Raw genomic sequence first — 22,385 nt, 5'->3', positions numbered from 1 at the left:
CCTCTCTTCCCAATCTCAAAGATCTCAGAGAAATACAGAAAACCTTTTGTATTTGCTCTCAATTCAGTTTTGGTACGATTCACCTTTTCACAGAGCCAAATCCGAGTCCTGTATTCCAAAAGCTTCACACAACAAGAAGCTGTCAGACTTGGCGTTGTTAGACAGAAGAGCACAGAAGGGTTAAAGAACAAATACGAGTAATATCAAAGGAATATTCACATCCTTTTGCAGAATTATGTTGACCAGCAGCAGATCAGGAAGTGTTCTCCCTCACTAGAATACAAAAATCATTAATCAATAAATCATTAAATTAAGGGCCTGATGACCAGTTCTATTCCGGGCACTTACAGAATGCTAATCACTGTAGTATCTGGGGAACTTACAGTGTTAAGATCAGAATATCTTCTTTAATAAGATCAATTTTTTAGATTAAGTTCAGCTTCTTTTATTCTGAAAGCTCTTGAAAAGAAGTGAAAAGTGTCATGTAATGAATTAAGCACTAATATTAGTCACACTTCATATGCAACACAGGGCAAGCTGATGGCTATGCTACAGACTTGATATCTCTTAAGAGGCAAAAACCTAACAGCTGGTGACATTCACAATGGAAAGGGCTGGGAGGAGTTGGACAAAGAATCTCATCCAAAATCAAAGTGCCTCAGTAAAGCTTACCCTTACCTGGAAACATCAGGAAAAAGGGAGAACAAGAGCCCAGGCCAGCCTGAGCACCTCACCTCCCATCCCTGTGCTGAATTGCTGCACACATGAAGCCAAGGACACACGTGTCTCCGGCAGGAGGCACCAAACCTCTTATGGGCCAGACAAAGCTGAGCCTCTCTTCCCATTGACTAAGGTGGGAAAGGATTGGGGTTTGCTTGCTTGAGACATAATTATACCTAAAAGACCTAATACATAGAAAGTGAGGGTTCAGCTCAACGCATGGAAACAAGCACACAAAAGGGCAAGATTTATCAGAGAAACTTCAAAAGAAAGGGTATTCCAGGATGGCAAAAGGTGGCACTGCTTGTGAGCAAGGGGAATTCCGCATAGACAGCAAGAAATGCACCAGCAACAAACGTTAGTGAACTTCTGAAAACAAGTTCTAAAAAGTGCATGGCACAGGCATCGGGGATCCAGTTGTTATTTCAACTATATAGGCTATAAGGACATCAAGAGAAGAGTAACAGATTTTAATCAGTTTGTTCAAATCAATGAAGGAGTCATGACAACACGAATTTTAATCCATAAACAGAACAACACATAACTCCCGAGACATTTCCTATAGCAAAGGACTCCAGTGAAGATTAGCTCATACTACGACTCTTACCCCTGAAATACACAGAAGCAAAGTCATCAATAAAACATATATAATTCACAAGTATATAGTGCATAGATTAGTAAAATTTATTCTGTAAGAAGCAGCTTTGATTTATTCATTCACTAAAAATTAGACAAGCACCACTATTTGGAAAGAGGGAGCTAGAAGTCAATCAACAAAACAGTTATAAAAAAAAATAACAACCCTCTTGTCAGCGCAATGATAACTGGCTGCAAGGCTACCCTGAAGTGGATTTCTGCAAGAAGCACTCACAGTATTGCAAATATAGCAAAATTAGTACTTACAATAGAGAGAGGTAAAAATGTGATGGAACTTCACAGTCAATAGTTAAGACTGAAAGAGTTTTGCGATTTCCTGAGTAAAAATGGTTCAATAAGACGCAGTCAATGCAAATGTTATCCTAACAAGCAAAAGATGCACATTTGCTAAATATTTAAAAAAGCTTTACAAAATGCATTCAACAAATAAAACTGCAAACTGAAAACATAGCTAAAATTAGGGTATACTTTCCTTAGAAAATGCAATTCTTTTAAGCATTCAGATCCAAAGAAAATTTGTAACTCCACTAAGAATGTTCTTTAACTACTAGAGAAACATACAAACCCAGCTAAATTGAATGCATTGAAGTTTAGATACAAGCTACTGCTGAACTGGTCCCTTTTAACTCATCATCTATACTGGCGTTACGCAGCTTTACCCAGGGTCAACAAAATCTATTCGTTTTATGTTTTGCCTAACTGGATTCCTTATGATCAGCTGTTAGCATCAAGCTGTCTGATTTCCATTCAGGCTTCACAGCTGGATTCATTATAAAAAAAGAACATTAAACCTTGGGCAAGCATAACTGGCTTTGACTTCAAAATAAGCATTTTTATAAGTAATCATGCTATACTTTCAGGTATTAAATAAAATTTTCATTCCAATACTTTTTTTTTTCCAATGTGACATAGACTGCATATATTTAAGAATTTCCAGTAGCTGTCAAAGTTGCAGATGTAAAAAAGCTAAAAGAACTAAAATTTTAAATCAGAAATAAAATAAAAATTAAAAAAAAAATCAGGAAAAGGACCAAGAATTTATCTTCTATCAGTAAAAGTCTCATTGCAAAGAAGAGCTGGAATTACATTGAGGCTAAGGGTTTGGTTTTTTTAAAATTTATTTTGATAATGAAAATATTTTCTGCAAGATGGATAGTTATTCCAAAAAAAGAAAATCAATATCCTTGGGGAAAAAAGGGCAAATTTTTTATTTGGATTTGTCTTCCAAAACAGAAAATAGATAGATGAGCAGCTCCCCCAACAAAGCTTATTCAAGCAAGTATTTGAAAAGGGTCAACAGGAGAGAAAGGAGAAAGGCAGCATTAAGTTAGAAAAGGTAGTTCTGTGTAGAAAGGCAAAAGATGAAATATGGCCACCTAATAATTTGCAGTTACATTTCCACCCCCTTTTTGAATCACTGCAAAAGCCTGCTTGCAAAGAACAGGTGGATTTTCTCGGGGGGGGGGGGGGGCGCGGGGAGTAGGGAAGGCGAAAGGCCACCTCCTCCTCACAACACCAGAGCTTGACCAGGCAACACAGAGCATTGGGGACTCCACTGATCACATGGGAAGGGCACAAAACAGGAATATGTATTGGCAAAAAGTAAAATGGCAGGAAGGGCAAGAATGTGAATAATTAAGAACAAAAAAAAGAGAAAGCTCAAAACAAAGTTTACTTCCTGGAGTTTGTCAATTCCTATGTCTTATTTGCTGACATACTACTACTATAAATTTGCAAAAATATGTAAGACACCTCATGCTACAACAAAAGAGTCAATGCGTACTGGTTTAGACCGCTGAATCTGAAAACTGAACAACCAGATGTGAATTTAAGTTTACCTGCTACAAATTTTGAGCTACTTAAAAAGCATGAATTGCATTAAATCCTAAAAACATGAAGATATATTTTTAAAATGTCGCCCAGGCTCCCCACAGGAGATTTATAGACCCCTGAAAGGAGAGAGTTGACCAGGTATCTATTCAGTATCTTGGAACTTCAGGTTTTATTACCAGCTGCCACTAATCCTGCCTCACAGGCCAATGCAACCAAAGAGTATATCCAAAGAGAGACACAATGAGGAAACCTATGAAACTCATTACACATGTTGGCTTATTAGCAATAAGCCAATAAAAAGAAGGAAAATAAAGAGAAAAAAACAGGATAACACATTTGGAACAGTATCCTGATGTTACAATCACTTGACATGATTCTCGTAACAGATTAAATTAAAAAAACCAAACCACTTCAAACAAAAGAAGTTTAAAGTGATATTGTCTTTTTAAAGCCCAACTAGTTCTTTTTTGTGCCTTATTTCTGATTTTGGTCAGCAGTGTCCTCTGCATATGTATTTATATGATATGACCCCTTTTGTTATTTACAAGCAGAAATAAAATGTGAAAAAGTTTAGATTTAGTACTTTCTAAGCTGGTCAGAGGAGAGCAAGCTCAGACGGCTACTCAAACAGAACATCCTTAGGGAGACAGAGCCACCCCAGAGGCTTTGTGGGCAGAAAATCTTTAGGCAAAGTGATTCATCACGTGTGGCAAGATGACTGTGACATCCAAAGATTCTTGCCTTGAGCAGCATGGTACATGCTACAAGGGATCAAGCATTCTGAAAAGCAGCCACGCACATCTCAGAAGCTTCAGTAAAAAGGACATGTTTTAAATAACAAAATACTGGACACTAAAATGCATATGTGAATTTGCTTTTTGCAGTGGAGAACTATGAAGTTTCCCTGTTGACCTAACATAGGAATAAGCAAATATTTACCAATTTTGCATTCAAACTCACTCTTTCAGAGTCTAACCAAAGGATATTTTAACATCTGGCTCATATTCCTTCCTCCAACACATCTAAGCCGTAGCCTTGCAGGTTTGTTTAGAAGTTGGCCAGCAATATAGGATTATTTTTCCCCTTTAAAACATATTTTCCTATAGTGGCTTTTATTATCCTCTTGTCCATTCACCACAACTTCTGTGTCTTCTAGCAGAGGATCAGAGAATGCATTACTACACCTCCACCGCAATATAAGAACAAACGGTTTTGATATTCCACATCTACTGCACAGTAATCCATCCTGGGAAGAAGAATATTTACTATGCTACACAGCATCCGGGTCAGAATCTGCACTTAAAGACCATTTAGAAGATACCAGTTTTGAATGTACAAACATCTCACGAACAAGCAAAAAGCCCCACAATGGAAGAGAAGACAGACTCCTCTGCCATGGTATCCCACCCACAGCACTGGCCAGTAATAGGCGCACAGAGAAAGAACCACAAAACCCCTGAGCAAAGGCAAAGGAGACACTATGAATTTCAACAGTCAGGTGCTAGAACCAAAGAAGTACCATACTGTAAGTAACAACAGAGCATAACAAGAATTAAAAACTTAATTTTCTTTATATTTAAGAAGAAGGAAATAAAAAGAAAAATATATCTACAAGGAGCAACACATCTGCACAAAACCACAAAAAATTGCCTTTCCTAAAACAGTCAAAAAAGCCAACAGACCAAGGCAGACAGACAAGCCAGGTAAAGATGGGAAAAATCCCAAAGTGCAGCTGAGTGGGAGCCTGATGGAAGTGCTCAGGTGGAACCGTGGACTGATCCAGATGGGTGTGTTCAAGGGACAAAAATGCAGGTTTAACCGCCCAGTAAAACTACAGTAAAATTATTCTCTATAGATTTGAAGACAGAGGACTCTGTGGACAATTTTAGTGTAAATTACAGTTTACACTATTTTCTACCTCTGATGTTTTGGCATTTTTGGAAGGAAATAAATTGGACCAACGACACATAATTGTGTTGCATTAACAACCAAGAAAGCAACATAAAAGTACCATCAAGAAAATAAGAGAGATCTGATAGAAGGGCAGCGGCAACTTTAAAAACATAGCTTTCGGTTCAATAGCGGTGCTGAAATTGCTTATCAAGGGAATAAGGATGCTTTAGAGCACAGCTTAAAAGAAGGAAAAAAAAGTTACTGGGGCCTGGATAACATTTTCTCCCGATGAATCACTGCCTTTCAATTTGGTGTTTTATTTCACATCGGTTTGCTGGCATTCGCACTATGTCTGTCTCACGAGCCCCGGCAGTGTCAGCGCTGGGGAGGAGGCAGAGCCTGGGAGGGGTACAGCTTCCCTCCCGCCTGCTGCAGCACGTCAGCCCAGCACCACAGAGCCAGCTGAAGTCACTGTCTTGATTCAAGACATTTGTGCTCCAAATTTTCTTCTATGTAGGTAAAATGGATAAAGCAATACTGAAAATCCTCTATATTTAAAAAAAAAGTGTTCTTTACCTTTACTCTGTTCTAAATATATTGCTGAAAGCCCACTGCTTATTGTGCATACACAAGCAAACTACCCTACGTAAAATGGTTCCCAACTGGAGAAACACATGGACTTTTTCCTTCACAAATCATGTTCCTTTTCATAGTTTGCAACTGTGCCACTGAACCAATGAAAGCCAGCAGTATTTCTCTTCTGGCTCCTCTCCCTTTACTGTATCCTGGTAGGAATGGGTTTACACTCAATTTGTTTAACAGCTTTATAAAGTTGTTGGGTTTTTTACCATGTACCTTTCAAACCACATTTCTAGGAAGATAAATTTCTAATGTAATAGCAAAAATATAAATGAGATAAAGAATATACACATATACTGGACAAAAATAGTCACTACAATGGTGCATGTGGCTTAGTGCCAGATAGCGGTCAAACAAAGGAAGAAAATCATACAGTTGTTTGGCTCTCGAGGCTGAAATCATTGTGAAACACTCACTGTTTATAAATTGTCATCGATGAATAAAAGCAGCGAACAAAAAAATTAAAGGAAATGCAGCCAAGCACCAGGAAGAGAAGCCAATCATGGCTCCTCCTCCCACCACTCAGTCACCAAATAGAAGCGAATGACCCCCGAGCACCCGGCACGCCGGGCAAGAACAATGCAGCATGGCATGGTGAGCAAGTCCTTCAGCTTCTGCTCTCACAGCTCAACCCAAAGTACCCCCAAAAAGTCATAGATTCAGACACCTGAAAAAAGTGGCATGTGGATTTCTCAGCTTTGTTATTTATAAAGTAGTATTTTAAACACTAGCAATGACAGTGACATTTATCTTAAGCTTAAAAATATCAGTCCCAGAAGATGTAAAGAAAAATTGTTTCAGTGATGGCAAAATACATTGGCAGATCTTTCTCCTCAGAACACAGCACTGCTGAAAAAAAATATCCCCTCACCTATCACTGAGAAGAAAGATCTAATTCACAGCAGGTGAAGGGATTTCTCCAAGCCCAAAGACAGACAGAATTGTATCCCAGAAAATAAGCAAGAGCTCGGTTTCTGATCTTGCATATCTGTACCAATTTCTGTATCTTTCAAACTCAAAGCTGTATAATAATGCAACACACCAACATGGAAACAAATTCTCCTCTAAATTAAAGAAAAATAACTTAAGAAAATATGCAAAAAAACCTACCATTTTTTGACTAAGTAAAATACTAAGGTGTGTTAAATGCTTTCTGTAGTATAACACACATGAGCTTCTGCGAACTCCTTTGAAATTAGGGTGATGTGATCAGAAGATTCCCTACAGTATTTCATAAGGCAATGTGACTTTTAAGATAGGTAAGGCATATTTAAGATATATGGTTGTGTAAGGAATTATTTTTTGTAAATCTCTATTCAAGTAGGTCAATCAGCCTGTAGTTTTTAAGTTGGAAAGTACCTCAAGACTGCAAATAAAGATATAAATAAATTAAATCCGAGGTGACAGCTTGTAATGGACTAGCAATATGTGAAACAAATAAATGATGTCATAAGAAAGAAGTGAATCAAAGCAGAAACGGAAGTGTTATTTATCACAGCAAAATAGTAAGGCAAACTTCACTTTGCTCCTACGATGGAGCAAATGTACTTAAAACCACAGTACCCCTGTAAAGACTGTACACACATGCTCTTTCCTATCTCTGCAGAACTTTTTAAAAACATGATAGGGATTTATTTGATGCAGTCATGCACTTAGGTATGCAATGCAGACCCCAGGGATCAGCCCTGAAGCTTACGAGACTGTTAACAAGTCACACATTACTCTCACGACTTCTGCTTTCTACGTCCCATTGTATAAGAGGAAGAAATTGCAATACGCCTTACTCGTTCTGACTGCACTTGGTGCCCAGAGTATCAGGCTTGTTTTACAGGTCACTATTGCACTGGGAAGGCAACTAAAATTCATTACAGTTCTTGTAATGATAGTACTGGTTTTGCACATGGCTGTACAATCCCAATTTGAATTTATACGTTTTACATTTACACATTACACATTTTAGTGTGCTTGGTTCCCAACCACCTGTAAGGCTTACGGCCAGACCTCAGCAGTTTTAGGAAAAACTGTAAAATCAGTCCCAACTTATTTTAGTTGCTGTGTTTCTTCCCCATTCCCAGTTCAATGAACCTTTTTTATTTCATCACTGAACTTAAGGCTGCTGCTTTCTTTAAAGGAATCAGTAGCAGTAATCCCAAATACCATCAGTTTCTTTAATACTGTATATAACACAACATCCCATAAAATGATGTATCAACTCTCTCCTATTTCATCTTCGGATAGGGGGCCCCTGCAGGCATCTTCCAAAAAAACCCCAACCAACCAGCACCCTCCCTCCACCAAATGCCATCCTGGTGAAGCTTCCACATGTACAGATAATAAGGTTTCTCTTTCTCAAAGTGACCCTCCACCTGGCTGCCCAAGAAATAACTCCACAGAATTTTCAGCCAACATTCCAACATACATATATGCATTAGAGCGACAGAAGCCGAACACCTGTCTGAAAGCCACAGCACTGGTAGCCTTCAGCAAAGCATCAGAAGATGGCAACCAAGAAAGCCTCGCAAATAAAGCAAGATAATGCCATCGCTTAACAGATTGAGTTGTCATTTCTCTGGTCTCCTGCACATTTCCATCACACCAAAATCCTTCACCCACTTTTCAGAAACAAAACTTCGGTGCAATATTGGGCTGAAGTGAAAGTGTCCAAACATTATTTTCAAAAGCAAATAAAAAAACCTGTGTTTTCTTTTCATGATACTCGTTCCATTAATCCACTATATAGGTGATACATTGCACACCCACAGCAGCTTACAACTCTAGGGAAAATGCAGTGGCCAATCAGACAACTCACAAAACCAACAGTATTAGAGATCCAACACCTTCATGCACCTAAAAACTAAATTTACATCTTTTATAGGCTTGTTCAATTTCTTCTCTTTTCTGTTCTGAGGTGTTTGTCTATGTATCTAAACAAAGTCAGGTTTCCAGCAGGAACAAACATTTGACTCCCTAAAACACAGTCTCTAAATAAAACTATTAAACAACTTCAAATCATATTAATGCAAATACTATATGGCCCCAAATCACAAAAGCCACTGTTTTGGCACAAGCAGCCTAGTTACACCATTTTGGCTGATCAGTTCAGAATTTAATCGCTGGCTACAGGCTGCTGCATTTATTAAAAATTGGACTGCTAGCAATTGACAGGCTACAGCTACATGCACCAAGAATGAAAAAAAATTAATGGAATGAAATAGAGATTAAGTAAATGATTTTTATGCACCTGGCGATAAGCAAACATCTTTATTGCAAAACAAAGACAAGCCATGAAAAATTACAAAATTATCTTTTAATCACCAGTGAGCTTTCTACAGCCTCCTATTTGAACAGGATAATAGTTATTATGTAGATCCCTGAGCAACTGTCTCATGGGGAAGTTATGTCCCCAGCATGGGAAAGCGTCACCCCCTCCTCCTTTTCCCTGGAAAGGAGCTTGGCGCCTTCAGACAGACTGAAATTTAAAATCCTCCAGTTTCACCCAGCTGATCCCATCCACTGGAACACATCTACAAGTGCCCAGGGATGGCAGGAACCACAGGAGAGAAATATGCCCTTTCAGCATTTCACGCACTGATGAGCCTTGTAACAGATAAACATACCCTACAGCAGCTAAACTGACATGTTGTAACAAAGAGGAAATGCAAGACTTAAAAATTTCATCAGATTACTATTTAGTCTCCTTTTCAGAGGCAGAGTACACTGTGAATAAATCAACACTCATATGTATCAGTCTGCATTAACTAAAAAACAAGCTTTTCGGAACAAATTTTATCAGAACTAAAATACTTCAGAATGTAAAAGCCGCAGACTTGCATATTTAAATTCCCAGACTGGCAATTCAGAAGTACTTAATACAACAAAAGTTCTGGGCTTAGGCGTAAATGAGACCTTTTTGAAGAACGCAACATTTCATCTTCCACTCACACGATTAACACCAGGTCCCATTTTTTCTCCCATTAGCACACAGTGCAATCAATGCTACTGCCCAGGGCCACCAGAAGTGCAAGTTCAGCTTGTGGGACACGCTGCGGAGACCCCTGAGAAGGCACCGGTGGCACCCCGTGAAAAGGCATCAGTGACTCTTCCTAGCACCGTGTTTAATTGCATCGTCTGATGGATTTTTCAAGGCCAGATTTCTTCACTTACTTGCCAGAAAGAAAAAAATTTCTTTTTTTTTTTTTTTCTTTTTCTTGAACCACAGCACTGCAGACTAAGCCTGACAAGGGCTCCAACAGCAATTTGGAGATGTGCATCTTCCCCTTCCTGCACTAGGGGCTGCTGAGGGCAGGCAGGGAGCAGGCAGCACCTACCTGGCCGAGCCCCAGCTGAGGAGAGTCAGTGGGGGACCCTCTGCCATAGCTGCCAACTAGGAGGAGGGTGAAGGTCTCCATGGGGAGCAGGCACCAGTGGATGGACACCTGCTACAGCACAGCATTACAGGGGATGCCAGCTCCCTGATGCATTTGTAGGAAGCCTTGACTTATTACTGTGTTTAAAGAAATGTTAGCAAAGCTATTTGATTGAAATATCACTGTAAACAGAAGGGAAAACTAAGCTTAACACACACTCTTGTGAGCAAAAACCCAAGAGTAAAAATGCCCCGCACTTAGCACTGTCACTAAATGACTGTGTAATTTAATTTCCCAGAAACCCATTAGCTTTCACAAAAGGAAAATGAAGAGCAGATGAAAGCAATTCTTTGGTGTGAGCTGAATTTATTTAATGTAATACCTGGGGGAAAAAAAAAAAAAGAAAAAAGAAAAAAGATAAATCTGAAACTGTACCAACAGATAGAAAACATTGCGACTCTGGAAAGCATCAGCAGCCAGCAGCAGGTCAGGGCCCAGGTTTGACAGGTTCAGCTGCTGAGAACCTGCCTCTGCCCACTGGAGCCACCACACAGCCAGATCCAGAAACAGCCCAGAACAAAAGATCACGTGTACTGTCAGCATAAGAAGAAAAAAAAAAAAAAAAAAAAAAAAGAGAGGGGGCAGGGGTGGGCCTCAACTTATGGAGATTTTATACATTCACACATGAAGCAAATGATACATGTAATTATCTGGAAGAGAGGAACAAATCATCAAAATTTAAACTTAAAACATTACTCTGGGTTTGAAATTTTCATTATAAACAACAAAATAGTATAAAATTCACATTAGGCTTTTAGCCAAACTATAATATTTGATAAAAAGTGTCAATCAAGCAATTAAGCACAGTGACATGCCCCAAAAGGAAAATAAGAATTCTTAGAAGGAAATTTAAATGTAAATATTCTATTTGCTAGATTTCTAATACGCCATGATTTGGAAAAAAACTATTTCTTAGAAACAACATAAGCCTACCTGAAGCAACAAAATATGAAGCTTTACTGGGGTGAAACAATGTCAATGCTAACTTTGGGAAAAGTAGCCATTATGTCTTACATACATATGAGTTGGCATCTTGATACTTTTAGCCTCAATAATCAAAACAATAAGTGATTCGATAAAACGTAAACACGATGCTGCTGAAAGATGCCAGTTACTGAAAAGGGAAAACAGCATGGGAAGTTTATAATCTATGGCTTGTGGTGGACCCGCGTCTCAGAGCAGGAGACTTGTACCCCTAAGTATTGTAACTGTGGATGATCTTATGCTTGTGTCTTTTTTACTAACAAAAGGTTTTCTGAACTTAGTCTACAACAATATTCAACAGATAATTATACACTATGTGAAGCTTATTAGCTAACCTTTTACAATTTTCTTTCAACTTACTGCCCCACTCCTGTAAAATGAGATGAACTGAAGCACTTGTCATAATCTTTTATTGTGCCCCTACTTTTTCCTTTTCTTCTGTTAACATTTTCCTCTTTCTTCCTAAAGAATTCTCTGAAGGATTCGAAATACTCTGTCCCCACCATTCTCCGAGTTAATACTGATGTAACCGCATATAAATTATTTCAGATCAATCTTGCCATTAGTCATGTCTCTGGAGATAATTTCCATTGTGATGCCTATTTTATTCCATGTGTTAAATTAGTAGTGATTACAGAAGGCAATTCAAGGAAATCTAACTATTATTTTGGACAAACGCAAGGTCTGCCAACTCACTACTCGCATCTGCCCTCTCCCTTCCTAAAAGGTAAAAGATTCCTAGCAAAAAATATAATGGCATTATTATTAACATTTGCCATTTTAATAACTCTTTACCCTTGCTTACTTCCTATTGTTGCCTTCACCATCATAAAGTCATTTGATAATAAGCTCTACCTCTTTGATTCCAAAATTCTTTTACTGAAGTACTAGTGAGGAAGAAAACTAGCAGTTTGCCTGAAGATTATTTAGATTCTTAACTGAGGAACAATTCAGATGCATGCCTTCTTTTAACTGTATTTTAAAGTTCAAAAGCCTCTCCTTTTACTGAGAATAACCTTTCCCAAATTAAGGTTGAAAAGATTTATATTACCTGTTCAAAAGCAATATCTATACTGGCAAGCTTACAGAGGCTTCAGCCATCTACCACGTTCCTTCAAAAAATGCCCCTAATGTTCATCTTTAAAAATCCTTACCACTCTATCCAAGCCAACTGGAACATTTAACTTACAAGGCAAACCATACATTTTACGATAAAAATGAGACACAGTAATTTCAAAAGTTTGAAAGACACACTGGCAGAAGCACAGCCACTCTTACAAACCTACAGCATCAGGCAATCAAGTCAATTAAAAGAACAGTAACTCTAAACTCAGAAGGCATCCCAGTCCAGATCTTGATCTCTCATTTGCATGACAAATCCACAAAACGAGTCTTTAGTTTCACAGTAACTGGGAAGACTACCTTTGAAAATTCATGGAATGTGGCCTCAACCCATCAAGCACCTCTCCGTTCCTGCCGCCCTGAGCTCCACACGGCTGTTTCTACCCAGCATATACTTATTAACCACCTGCTAACGTTGGTACAAGACCGTTAAACACTAACGGAGGGTAAAATAAATGGTGTATATATGTAAAATTTACTTGCATGCCCAGTTTTGTGAAGCCTGATGACAAACCACCCACATGATTCAAGTGTATTAAAGGAAGCCGCACTGCAAAAAAACCAAAATGTATTCTCTTCTTCCATAAGCATATACTATGTTTGGTTCTTTCACCTATTTATTTCAATCAGGACAAGAATCAATCTTACCCTTTATATTCACAGCATAAATTGTTACAGTATACGAAATTATATTTTCATAAACAATCTGCTTCGTTTATAGCTCTAATTACTGTAACAAGCTTCTACTCCCTCCCTCGTAAATACTGACTGATGTGTCTTGACTTCCCTGCACTGTCAGGCCCTCCATACTCTTAATGCTGGCCATAAGAAAGTATCCTGACTGGACCTAGCATGAAGCAAAAGTTAGTTAGGAAGAAGAGCACAGTCACCACCTCACTAGGATACTAACAGAGGTGAGTGTTACAACATCAACAGATGACATAAAATAATCTAGTAACTACAACCCTGCAGCTGGGCCACTAGAGTCAGCGAGGTCGGGAAGATGTAAATGATCTAAAATCTTCCATTCCTACACATTCAGAGTTTCAGGTTATGACAGTTTCCAGTTATCCTGGTTGACAGATCTTCAAACCCTCTGGCTAGCTCAGGAACACCCAGAGGTCTAAAATTTAACCCAATTAAACTGTAAAGCAACGAGTTACAGAAAACAAGGAAGTGTAGTTGAAAGAAAACTTGGAAGAATGATCTCTCTCTCTAATTCAAGGGACTGATTTCAACATGCCAAGCTTATGTTCAACCACTAAATTGTTTAATGACTTTTTATCACATGGAACTGCGTAGTACACAGACAACGAACACGGAGCACAAAAGTTTGGCCTTTATCCTTTCTACCTCTCGTGGACAGACAGACACACAAAAGAAATGAAGCCACCCACTTCAAGTTTTCAAGAAGGATCAACAAAAACCCCTTTAAGCTATATTCAAGAATGATCTCCTTCCTTTCTGCCCAATAAGCAGAAGTAGAAAAGCTCAGTAAAATAAAGTCCAGGGAACAGTACAAGAGATACCACATACTTGAAGGGTCCTAGCAAAAACTGACCTCTCCTTGCAAGTGCCGACTACTAAAAGGCAACATAACTACAGAGAAAGGGATCTGGTATCTTTGTGAATAGTTTTCTAGAATGTAATTAAAACAGAAAATGTTGAATAAGCAAAGATTATCCAGTCTAAACAGAGCTACAACAATACCACCAATATATCTTAGCCTGATTTTCTACCTATCTCTATGGATACTAACCGACTATGCTGGTGCCAAGAGGATTCAGTGGTTTTACTTAAAATACAAGCAACGGCCCTTCTTTTTTTATACTAACAAATCAACAGGATAATTCTGGAATTCATTAGTGAAGAACACTAACCAATCCAACATAATAGCTTTACTTCCTCTGCAAAACACTTCAAAAATATCTAAATGAATATGGAAATGCATCTTTCTGTGGCAAATTGTTCATTATTGAATCATTATCAACTCTTGTTAGACAAAATTTCTCTCTTTTGCAATGTACAAGATCATTAAAGTGTTTGAGAGCTCCATCATGAAAGACAGTGGCACTTTATAATCCGCTATCTCTTCAGGCAAATATGCTTACGGCTGAACATAATACACAAAATAACAACATCCCCTTGACACACAATTCTTTCTTTTAATGGTGCTCTTAAGAGTTGACAGCAATGGTGAAATATGTTGTTGCTCTTTTTTTTTTTTTTAAATAGTTTTTAACTATTTCAGAGATGTACTTCAGTCATGATACAATGTTGGGAAGGGATGTGTTTTTCAGCTCTTCAGCGTCGAACTCTAGATGCTCCGTCGCTCCTATTAGCCTAATGAGATATTTCCTATAAACTCCTCGAGTTCGTGTTCTGAGCCTCCATCTCCTTTTAACCTCTGAAGATCACAGAATAATGAATCAATGCATTAAATAGCCTCTACAGTAACTAATAAAATGTATGCTTTCATTCTGTTTACGGTAACATGTCCATAATTTGATATTAATAAACTGTATATTTTTTGCCTAAAAAACTTAAGAAATTTAATTTTGCTTTTCAATAAGAGACAAAAAACCCAAACACAGATAGTGGTACTACACAGAAAACTACTACTCCACGTTTTTATGTAGCTTTTATCATTCTTCTCTCCAAACTTTCAGCATCAACTTAAGATATGCTGCAAAAATTCATGATGTGAAACTGTGTTACACAAAGCTGCATCCTATACTGTAATGTAAGTAAAATGAATATAATTTGTTATGACAAGCCAAGAACCATAGGTGGGATACTTTTAGAAGCATGCTTCTACAGTTTTGAGGTCTACATTTCTTTAAGATATACACTGGAAGCTGTCTATACATCTTTGCTGCATATAGAAGGAAATTAAGTACTATTGCTCTAAGAAAATAAAATCCAGAAGAACTGTTAGCCATAAAGTCTTACAAAACTATTTCGGCTCACAGCTTCTTCGGGTTAGTGATTGACCATACGCATCTTGTAATTCATTAATTCTCTCTACAAAACAATCTCAACACAGGCATCTTTTCAAATCTGAATTAATGACGTAATTCTATTATGTCTAATGGAATCACCTAGCCATCTCTTCAATAAAACTGAAAAACTAAGGAGATATAGTTGCACCAATTATTTTCTTCATATATTTAAAGGCACATATTGTTTAGAAATTGGATGGCTCCAAATAAAAGCATGACCAAATAGTTTGTCTTTGATAATATAAATTAAAAAAAATATAAAATATATATAAAAATATATAAATATATATATCTCAATCAAACTTTGCTATATATTTTTGTAAAGTTAAATCAGAATCAGCTACAAAGCCTAGAACCATTCCATACGTGTTACTGATCAAAATACTGGAAAAGCAATTGAAGTAACTTGAAGTCTTTTTAGTCTCCTGTATTTAAAAAAGACAACATATTTGAAACAGTATCGAGGGAAGCTCTACTCTATCAAAATAACTAAGGGAAACTACATTTTAGCTTTACTATTTTCAGATATAAGTATCATTAATTGACATGTACTCTCTCTAAACAAAGACTACAGAGACAGTCAATTTAAAATTATATATTTTCAGGTTCATATATGAAGGTTTAAACAAAATTTGGTTTCAGCAATAGCTGTGCTTTGTCCGCCTCCGTTTCAGAGAAAATTAGAGTAGTAAACAAAGACTGAGCAAAGTAGAAAGATTTCCAAAAGAAATTGCAGACCACCAGGATTTGGATTTAGGTAATCCACTTAGATTACCATGGCTATGTCTTAAAAGGACAATACTGAGATCACAAAATAGGTCATGTCTACAACACACAGAATACATAAGTGAAACAATGTCAATTGTATGAATTCAGAACAAACATTCAGAGTCATCCCTAAGTTTAAGACACAAGAAAAAAATTGTCCTAAGACCATGCATTGCCAATCAATAAATAAATATTTTGAAATCAACATTTTTATGCTCCAAAATGGAATAGGGAGAAGAGTTTCAAACAATACCATCAATAAATGAACACATTTCAGGCAACATGAAAGTTCAGGCCATGAAGAAAAAGCTTTGAATACCTAAACCCACAATATAATACACATTTTGCTTGCTTTTTTTGCAGTTTCAAAAGCAGAAAGTGTTGGACACCCACAGGCCTGGAAGAACTAACAACAACTGCCTAGCAAAATAGGAGTTTGCATCTATTTCTTAGAAGGAACAGCGTTTCTAATACAACAAATATCAAAGAAATTAAAAAATTAAAAATAAGAGGCAAGGCCCTTAAATTACTAACTGAGGAAAAGCCTAAAGTAAATTGGTAGGTAGTTCAGGAATCCACAGTGTTAAAAAAATAGTAATTTATTTTTTTTAAATGCACAAATTAAGAATTGCTATAGATGTCTTTTCAGAAAAATTAAGGGGGATTCTGCTTTAAAATAATTTAGAATTTTCAAGAGAAACATAAAAATCAAATCAACATTTATCAGCTTTCTAGGTTCCTCCTTCTAAAAAGTCCTGGACAATGGCATTTATGAGGAATTTGCTCAACATAAAAAGATTTCAGTAGGAAAGTCAGCATTGCTATAAGAAACAGAGCAACTTCCAGATGCTTGACATATCAGGCCTAGACAAGGGAATGAAAAATGTCTCTTTCTGACCAAAGAGGCTTTGAGGGGATACTCGTAAAGAATTACCTACTTACCCATCAGATTTGAGTTCATGAAAGGTGTCGGGGACAATCCTTCATGGGGCCCTAATCGACTGTCATTCAAGTGATCACTGTAATGAGGACTGTCTGCAAAACCCTAGAGAAAAAAAGACCAGAGTATTAAACAGATTATTTGGCAGCCCTGCTAATTGAGTGTAATGACACTTTCCTAATTAAATGTGCAGAGTCACAATTGGTCATTAATCACAAAAGTTGGCTTTCGGGTCTATCTCACAGAAATTACTCCCTGCCCACATTTTACTTTCTCCCCCCCTCCTTTTTTTTTTTTTTTTCCCTCTCTTCTTTACCCCTCATCGAAAAGAAACCACATATTTCTTTATAAGCTGTGTCCTCATGGACAATATTTCTAAAAAATCGAATAATGCTGAGATATTTTGATATTTGAATCCTCTTAGTGTTAAGTCACTAACCAGAGAGTAAAATTAGTCTGAAGAAGTCACAACTGATTTTTTTTTCCTAAGGTTTCTGTTTGCATTAATAAAACAACGCAGTAAAAAGGCCAGGAAGAGCCACTGACATTAGGAAAAAAATGTTAGTGCAAATGAGAAGAATAAATTCCATTTCCCCTTGCAGCCTGCTATTAATGTTACAGATTAATAGGCATTTTGACACTATCACATTACTAAACTGCATAGCTGACGAAAGGTTTACTTCCAAATAGCGATTAAATAAACAACTTCGTCACCCGATTTGCAAACAAGCACTCAAACTGAAATACTGGTTTGTGCTTTTCCAGCATTAGTAGAGCTAACGTAGCAGGCTTGGAGTGACCCTTATGAAATGGGGAAATCCTGCCTCGTTGAAAGCTTGAGCCAAAGGTACAGAGACAGAAAAACACAGAAGCCCTACGATGCACATATTTAATTAACCCAATTACTTAAAATTATCTTTTGTACATTTCAAAATGTATGAAAAAGTATGAATGTGGTATTTGCCATTCAGACTGATGAAATGTGCACTGAATCACTTCTTCTGTACCAAAACATGACAGACCTGGCACTCAAAATTGCACCTCCTTTGTAGCCAAAGTTTTAAAAAGCATTTTGTAAACCTTACAGTTCCTACTTCCTCACTTCTCTCAGCCTGCTAGAGAGAGCCCTAAAGCTCAGGCCTAATTAAGGGAGGGGGGGAAATTGTTCACAGCTACCAGAAACAATCCCAACTCCCCTGGGACTTTAAAATCATCAATCACTGAACATTTATCATTTTTTCAGACCGTAGGCTCGCATTCAAAACAACATTAATGGGGCTGAAACAGGCCTGACGATCTTTGCAGGCGTGCTGTCACTTCTACCAAAGGGCTAAAGAACTGTCAAATCACTGCCGCTGCTTATGGATGCATGTCACAACTCTTGCTGTTATTCAGCTTTAAAAGTAGTCTGCTGGGAGTCCCAACTCCCACATGAATCTTTGGCTGACTTTATCTACTTCAGAATCAGTGATACACATGTGATAGGCATCCAGAAGCAATCTTAGTGACATTTACAACTTGGTTATGACCACAAGGGTGTCCTCTGGTAACCATGACCTAGCCCCGTCTGTCAGAAAAGCAGCGTGTAGCAGCAGCTGCCGAGGAAACAGTGGCTCCCAGCTAAGGTCACCACATGTGGTTTATTTTTATGCTGAAATGAAACAAAAAAATATATTAAATCTGCTGAATAGAGAAACAAAAATTTTCAAATAGAGGACCAAAAAAATAGAGTTCCTAAGTAGGTAGCTTCTTATTTGGCTCTTGGCTTGTACTTCATTATTGTGGGGTTTTTTTTAAAACCTAAGACAATACTTCAACTATATTTTATTTTTAAAAGAAAGAAACTAAGATGGACTCTATCAGTAACAAAAGAGAATTCATATCTCAGACATTCAGAAAGTGGTGCCTAAATGACCCCCAGAAACTAAAATCTTCAGGAGATCTTTATTTACAAAGTAAATAATAAAACTCCTGAAAACATAACAGGGGTAAGACTCATTTCATACACGGTTACACATCATACAACACAATCTACCTAGTGCACAGGACTAACAAGGTTTCTCCTCAAGTTATTATTGCATATTCCCCCCCAAAACAGAAGAACCAGAGACCTGGGTGGGTAGTTTACACAGAAAGGAATCTTCTCCCTTCTGCTGTCAGAATGTTTTCGAATAATCCTTTACATCAGCTTCTTTTCACATACCCTCTCAGTTTCACAGAACACACTTGCATCCAATTACCACAGCAAAGTTGTATTTCTACGCTACTAGACAAATCAACTAATTCATCTACCTGAAAAATGTTCCAAGAAGTCCTTCACAACACTAAAGCCATAGAAAACAGAACATTTACTATATGGGGGTGAAATGTACTAAAGTCATATGCAAGCACTTTAAATAGAATTGTTTTTTCCATACTTGAATTCAATTCCTAAGTAAAATTAATTGCATCAGGCATTTCATTCTTTGTCACACATTACAGACTTTACCCTTGTGCAAAGTGTAACCTCTCTCAGCCTTCATCTACAGTGGACCTACGCAAAGAGGTCTTAACTTGGCCACCGTCCTTGACACCAGTTATTCAGGGTCTTAGTAATGAGTTATGGATTATCAACTCAAGCAGCAGAGTTTGGGATTAGAAACCCTGGGCTGATTCGTACATATAACTCACCCACACTAAATGAATACAAAATAACCACAAACACACACAGTGTTGATTTAACAAACTTCTTTTGCACTTCACAAAAGCAAATAAAGCAAAATCGGAAGAGCTCTAAGGACAATGATTTAAATTACACAAAGTTATTTCAGAGCACTCTTCACATTTAAGCTGTACTTCAAATAAAATTGCATTTCTGATACCATTCTTTGCTTTTACATCTGTATTGTTAACTTACGTAATAAACAGCATAAAGTTCTATTGGGAAGAGCTGTAATCAATCATAGATGAAAACTTTAAAAGCTTCCAATAGCTTCTAGTCATACTATCAAGGCTTAAAAAAAAAGTAAAATGTATTTTACAAATATGATAGTGCAAATTGACAACATACGCTTACTCCTTAAAGAAGAATGCAGTTGAGAGCCTTAAAAAGTCTGTCTGTAACACCACTAAAGAACAGCAGTTTATTAAAAGGTACATCCCACCTGCGTGACTCAGTAACAAAGAGAAAATACCATCAGTTGGCATCTGAACTCATCCCTCACAGCAACGGCAACAGAAGGTGGGGAGAGGGGGGATATATAAAAATTTCCATCAGAACCCATTTTCAAATCTATGTTCTAAAGAAGACTCAATAATATATACTGCCAAATTTCATTCTTTCTTTTTGAGAAAGGAAGGAAATTTCAGTTCACGGCAATTTTGAAGACAAGTCTCTGAAAGGGGCCTCACTTGACGGCAGTGATTGATACAGGCTGCAAGCAGCAACAGGAGCTAATTAGTTATGCCAAAAGCTATTCTCCCTCTTGGGAAGAGCTAGTCGATGATACATACTCTGACCTGACTCTACTGGAGCAGGCCGGCCATGTCATTCTTTGGACCACAGGTGGGCTTCCACAGCCCTTTGGGGGACTGCTACTTACTGTCACCTGTGAGGCAGGCTTGACACAGCCGGGCTGGAAGGAGACACTCCGTACCGAGTCCACATCCCCACTTCTGCCCCCTTCACTCCCCAGCAAATGTGCCAATAGATTAGCATGCAGAGTGCACCGCCTGAGTATTTCACAAATAACTGGCAAAATGTCTGCAGAACAGGAGTCACTGGACAAATTTATTTTCTGTTCTGAGCACCCTTATTCTGAAGGGACTGCAAACAGCTCAGGGCATTTTTCTGTTTACAGAAAGAAAACTGGTTTTGAAGATGATTAGATGCCATAACTGTAAACTCAAAACACACTTCTTTGTTCCGACCTTTTATATAGCTACTACAAAAGCAAGCTTTAATCTTCCCAAAGGAAGACAAAAACTTTTATTTCTGTATTGTTATAGGCCCAATAAAGGCTAATGGGGGCTAACCGGTCCCTTACAGAATTCTCTAACATTGACACTTTCATTTTGCAAGAGGTCTCTCCCTGGATTTCAGTCTCACTGCATGTTTGTGATCAGAAAGACAGATACATCTACAAATAAAAACAACAAGTATTGTCTACCAATAATACCTGTCATGAAACGCAGCTGAAAGACTACTACTAATTAGCACTGCAATTTAACTGAGTAGGCAAAGGAACTCTCAAAATTGAATGCTCTAACACTTTCTTCATTTTTCAGGTATTTCATTGGAGTGATGTTCTCTAATAATTCCAATAAATTGAGTCCATCAACAAAAAAAAAAATCAAAATCAACAGTTCAACAGTTTTAATTCCCCCCTCTTTTGGGTAAAATGCTCCAAGTGTTCAAGTGATTTAAGCTTTATCTGTATCAAGAGGATCTTCCATGCACAGGTACGCTAACACAGCCAAACCAATTAAAAATCTGAGACTATTTACAATATCATAAATAGTTGTACACAGGACACCTGAAAATTATCTTACAGAATGTATTATTCTAGAAGTCACAGAAGAAGAAAAGAAAAAACACCCAGAGAAGAAGCACTCCTTACTAGGCATGTTTATAAGGGAAGGCCTGACATGAGTCTGTGCCCCATTTTACAAAATAAAATGGTAATTAACCTCCTAAAATTCAATGTCTTTCGATCACCATTAAAGTGCTGACATTTTGATTTAAGTCAATCACAGAACTCACATAAGAGCAAGCCAAAAAGGCGCCCCACACTCCCCCCCGCCACCGCACTGTTCCTACCCCTTTTCATTGCACTGATTCCAGGGCTTCTGTAGGATTCATCCTCTCCCTTTTGCTTCCACTTTGAATATATAAAAGTACTGTCCCTTAGTAATTATTTTCGGAAGTCACACCAGGATTTGTCCATGCATAAGCAAAACTACTTCTGACCCAATCAAGTTGTGGGTTTTTTGGTTTTGTTTTTACACAAGCACAGCATCCTATTTCCACTTCAGTGTAAAATTGGAAAAATGAGGGAGATAGTGTAACTACATGGCACACGATGTTCCCACGCATTTATTGACTTCATGGAATAACTTCTTCCTGTACAGTTAACTACTCCATAGCATTTTATTTGCTCAAGTCCACTAAACTAGAGAGCCTCTTCTTTTTTTCCTTTGTTTCTCCTCCCTTATCCTCAAGCCCTCTCCTACACAAGTCCCCGAGACTAGACGAAAATCAGACCCAGTTGTGGCTGCCAGATCAGTAAGTGGGTATTTGCATTTCAGCAACTTACAATATAGCTCAATTATCTGCTTTAAACGTAAGGCATTCAAATTCCACTAAAATGAATGGTTGGCTTCACAGTTTGGTGTGGCTACAGACCAAAAGATTAAATTTGA

The 22,385-nt window shown here is 37.7% G+C and overlaps 1 protein-coding gene across 10 annotated transcripts in view; it reads right to left on the bottom strand.

Moving 5' to 3' along the window:
- TCF12 (transcription factor 12) overlaps positions 1-22,385 on the bottom strand; it is a 174,930-nt gene that overhangs the window by 92,366 nt on the left and 60,179 nt on the right. For all 10 annotated transcript variants that reach the window (XM_054215476.1, XM_054215478.1, XM_054215480.1 and 7 more), the window contains one exon: positions 16,988-17,090. In XM_054215476.1, coding sequence (XP_054071451.1) covers positions 16,988-17,090 — 103 coding nt within the window. The remainder of the gene's footprint in view (positions 1-16,987; positions 17,091-22,385) is intronic.

The sequence above is a fragment of the Rissa tridactyla genome, chromosome 9, assembly GCF_028500815.1.
Source record: "Rissa tridactyla isolate bRisTri1 chromosome 9, bRisTri1.patW.cur.20221130, whole genome shotgun sequence".
Taxonomy (NCBI): domain Eukaryota; kingdom Metazoa; phylum Chordata; class Aves; order Charadriiformes; family Laridae; genus Rissa; species Rissa tridactyla.
The sequence above is the reverse complement of the archived record's forward strand: the minus strand, read 5'-3'. Positions and strand labels throughout refer to the sequence as shown.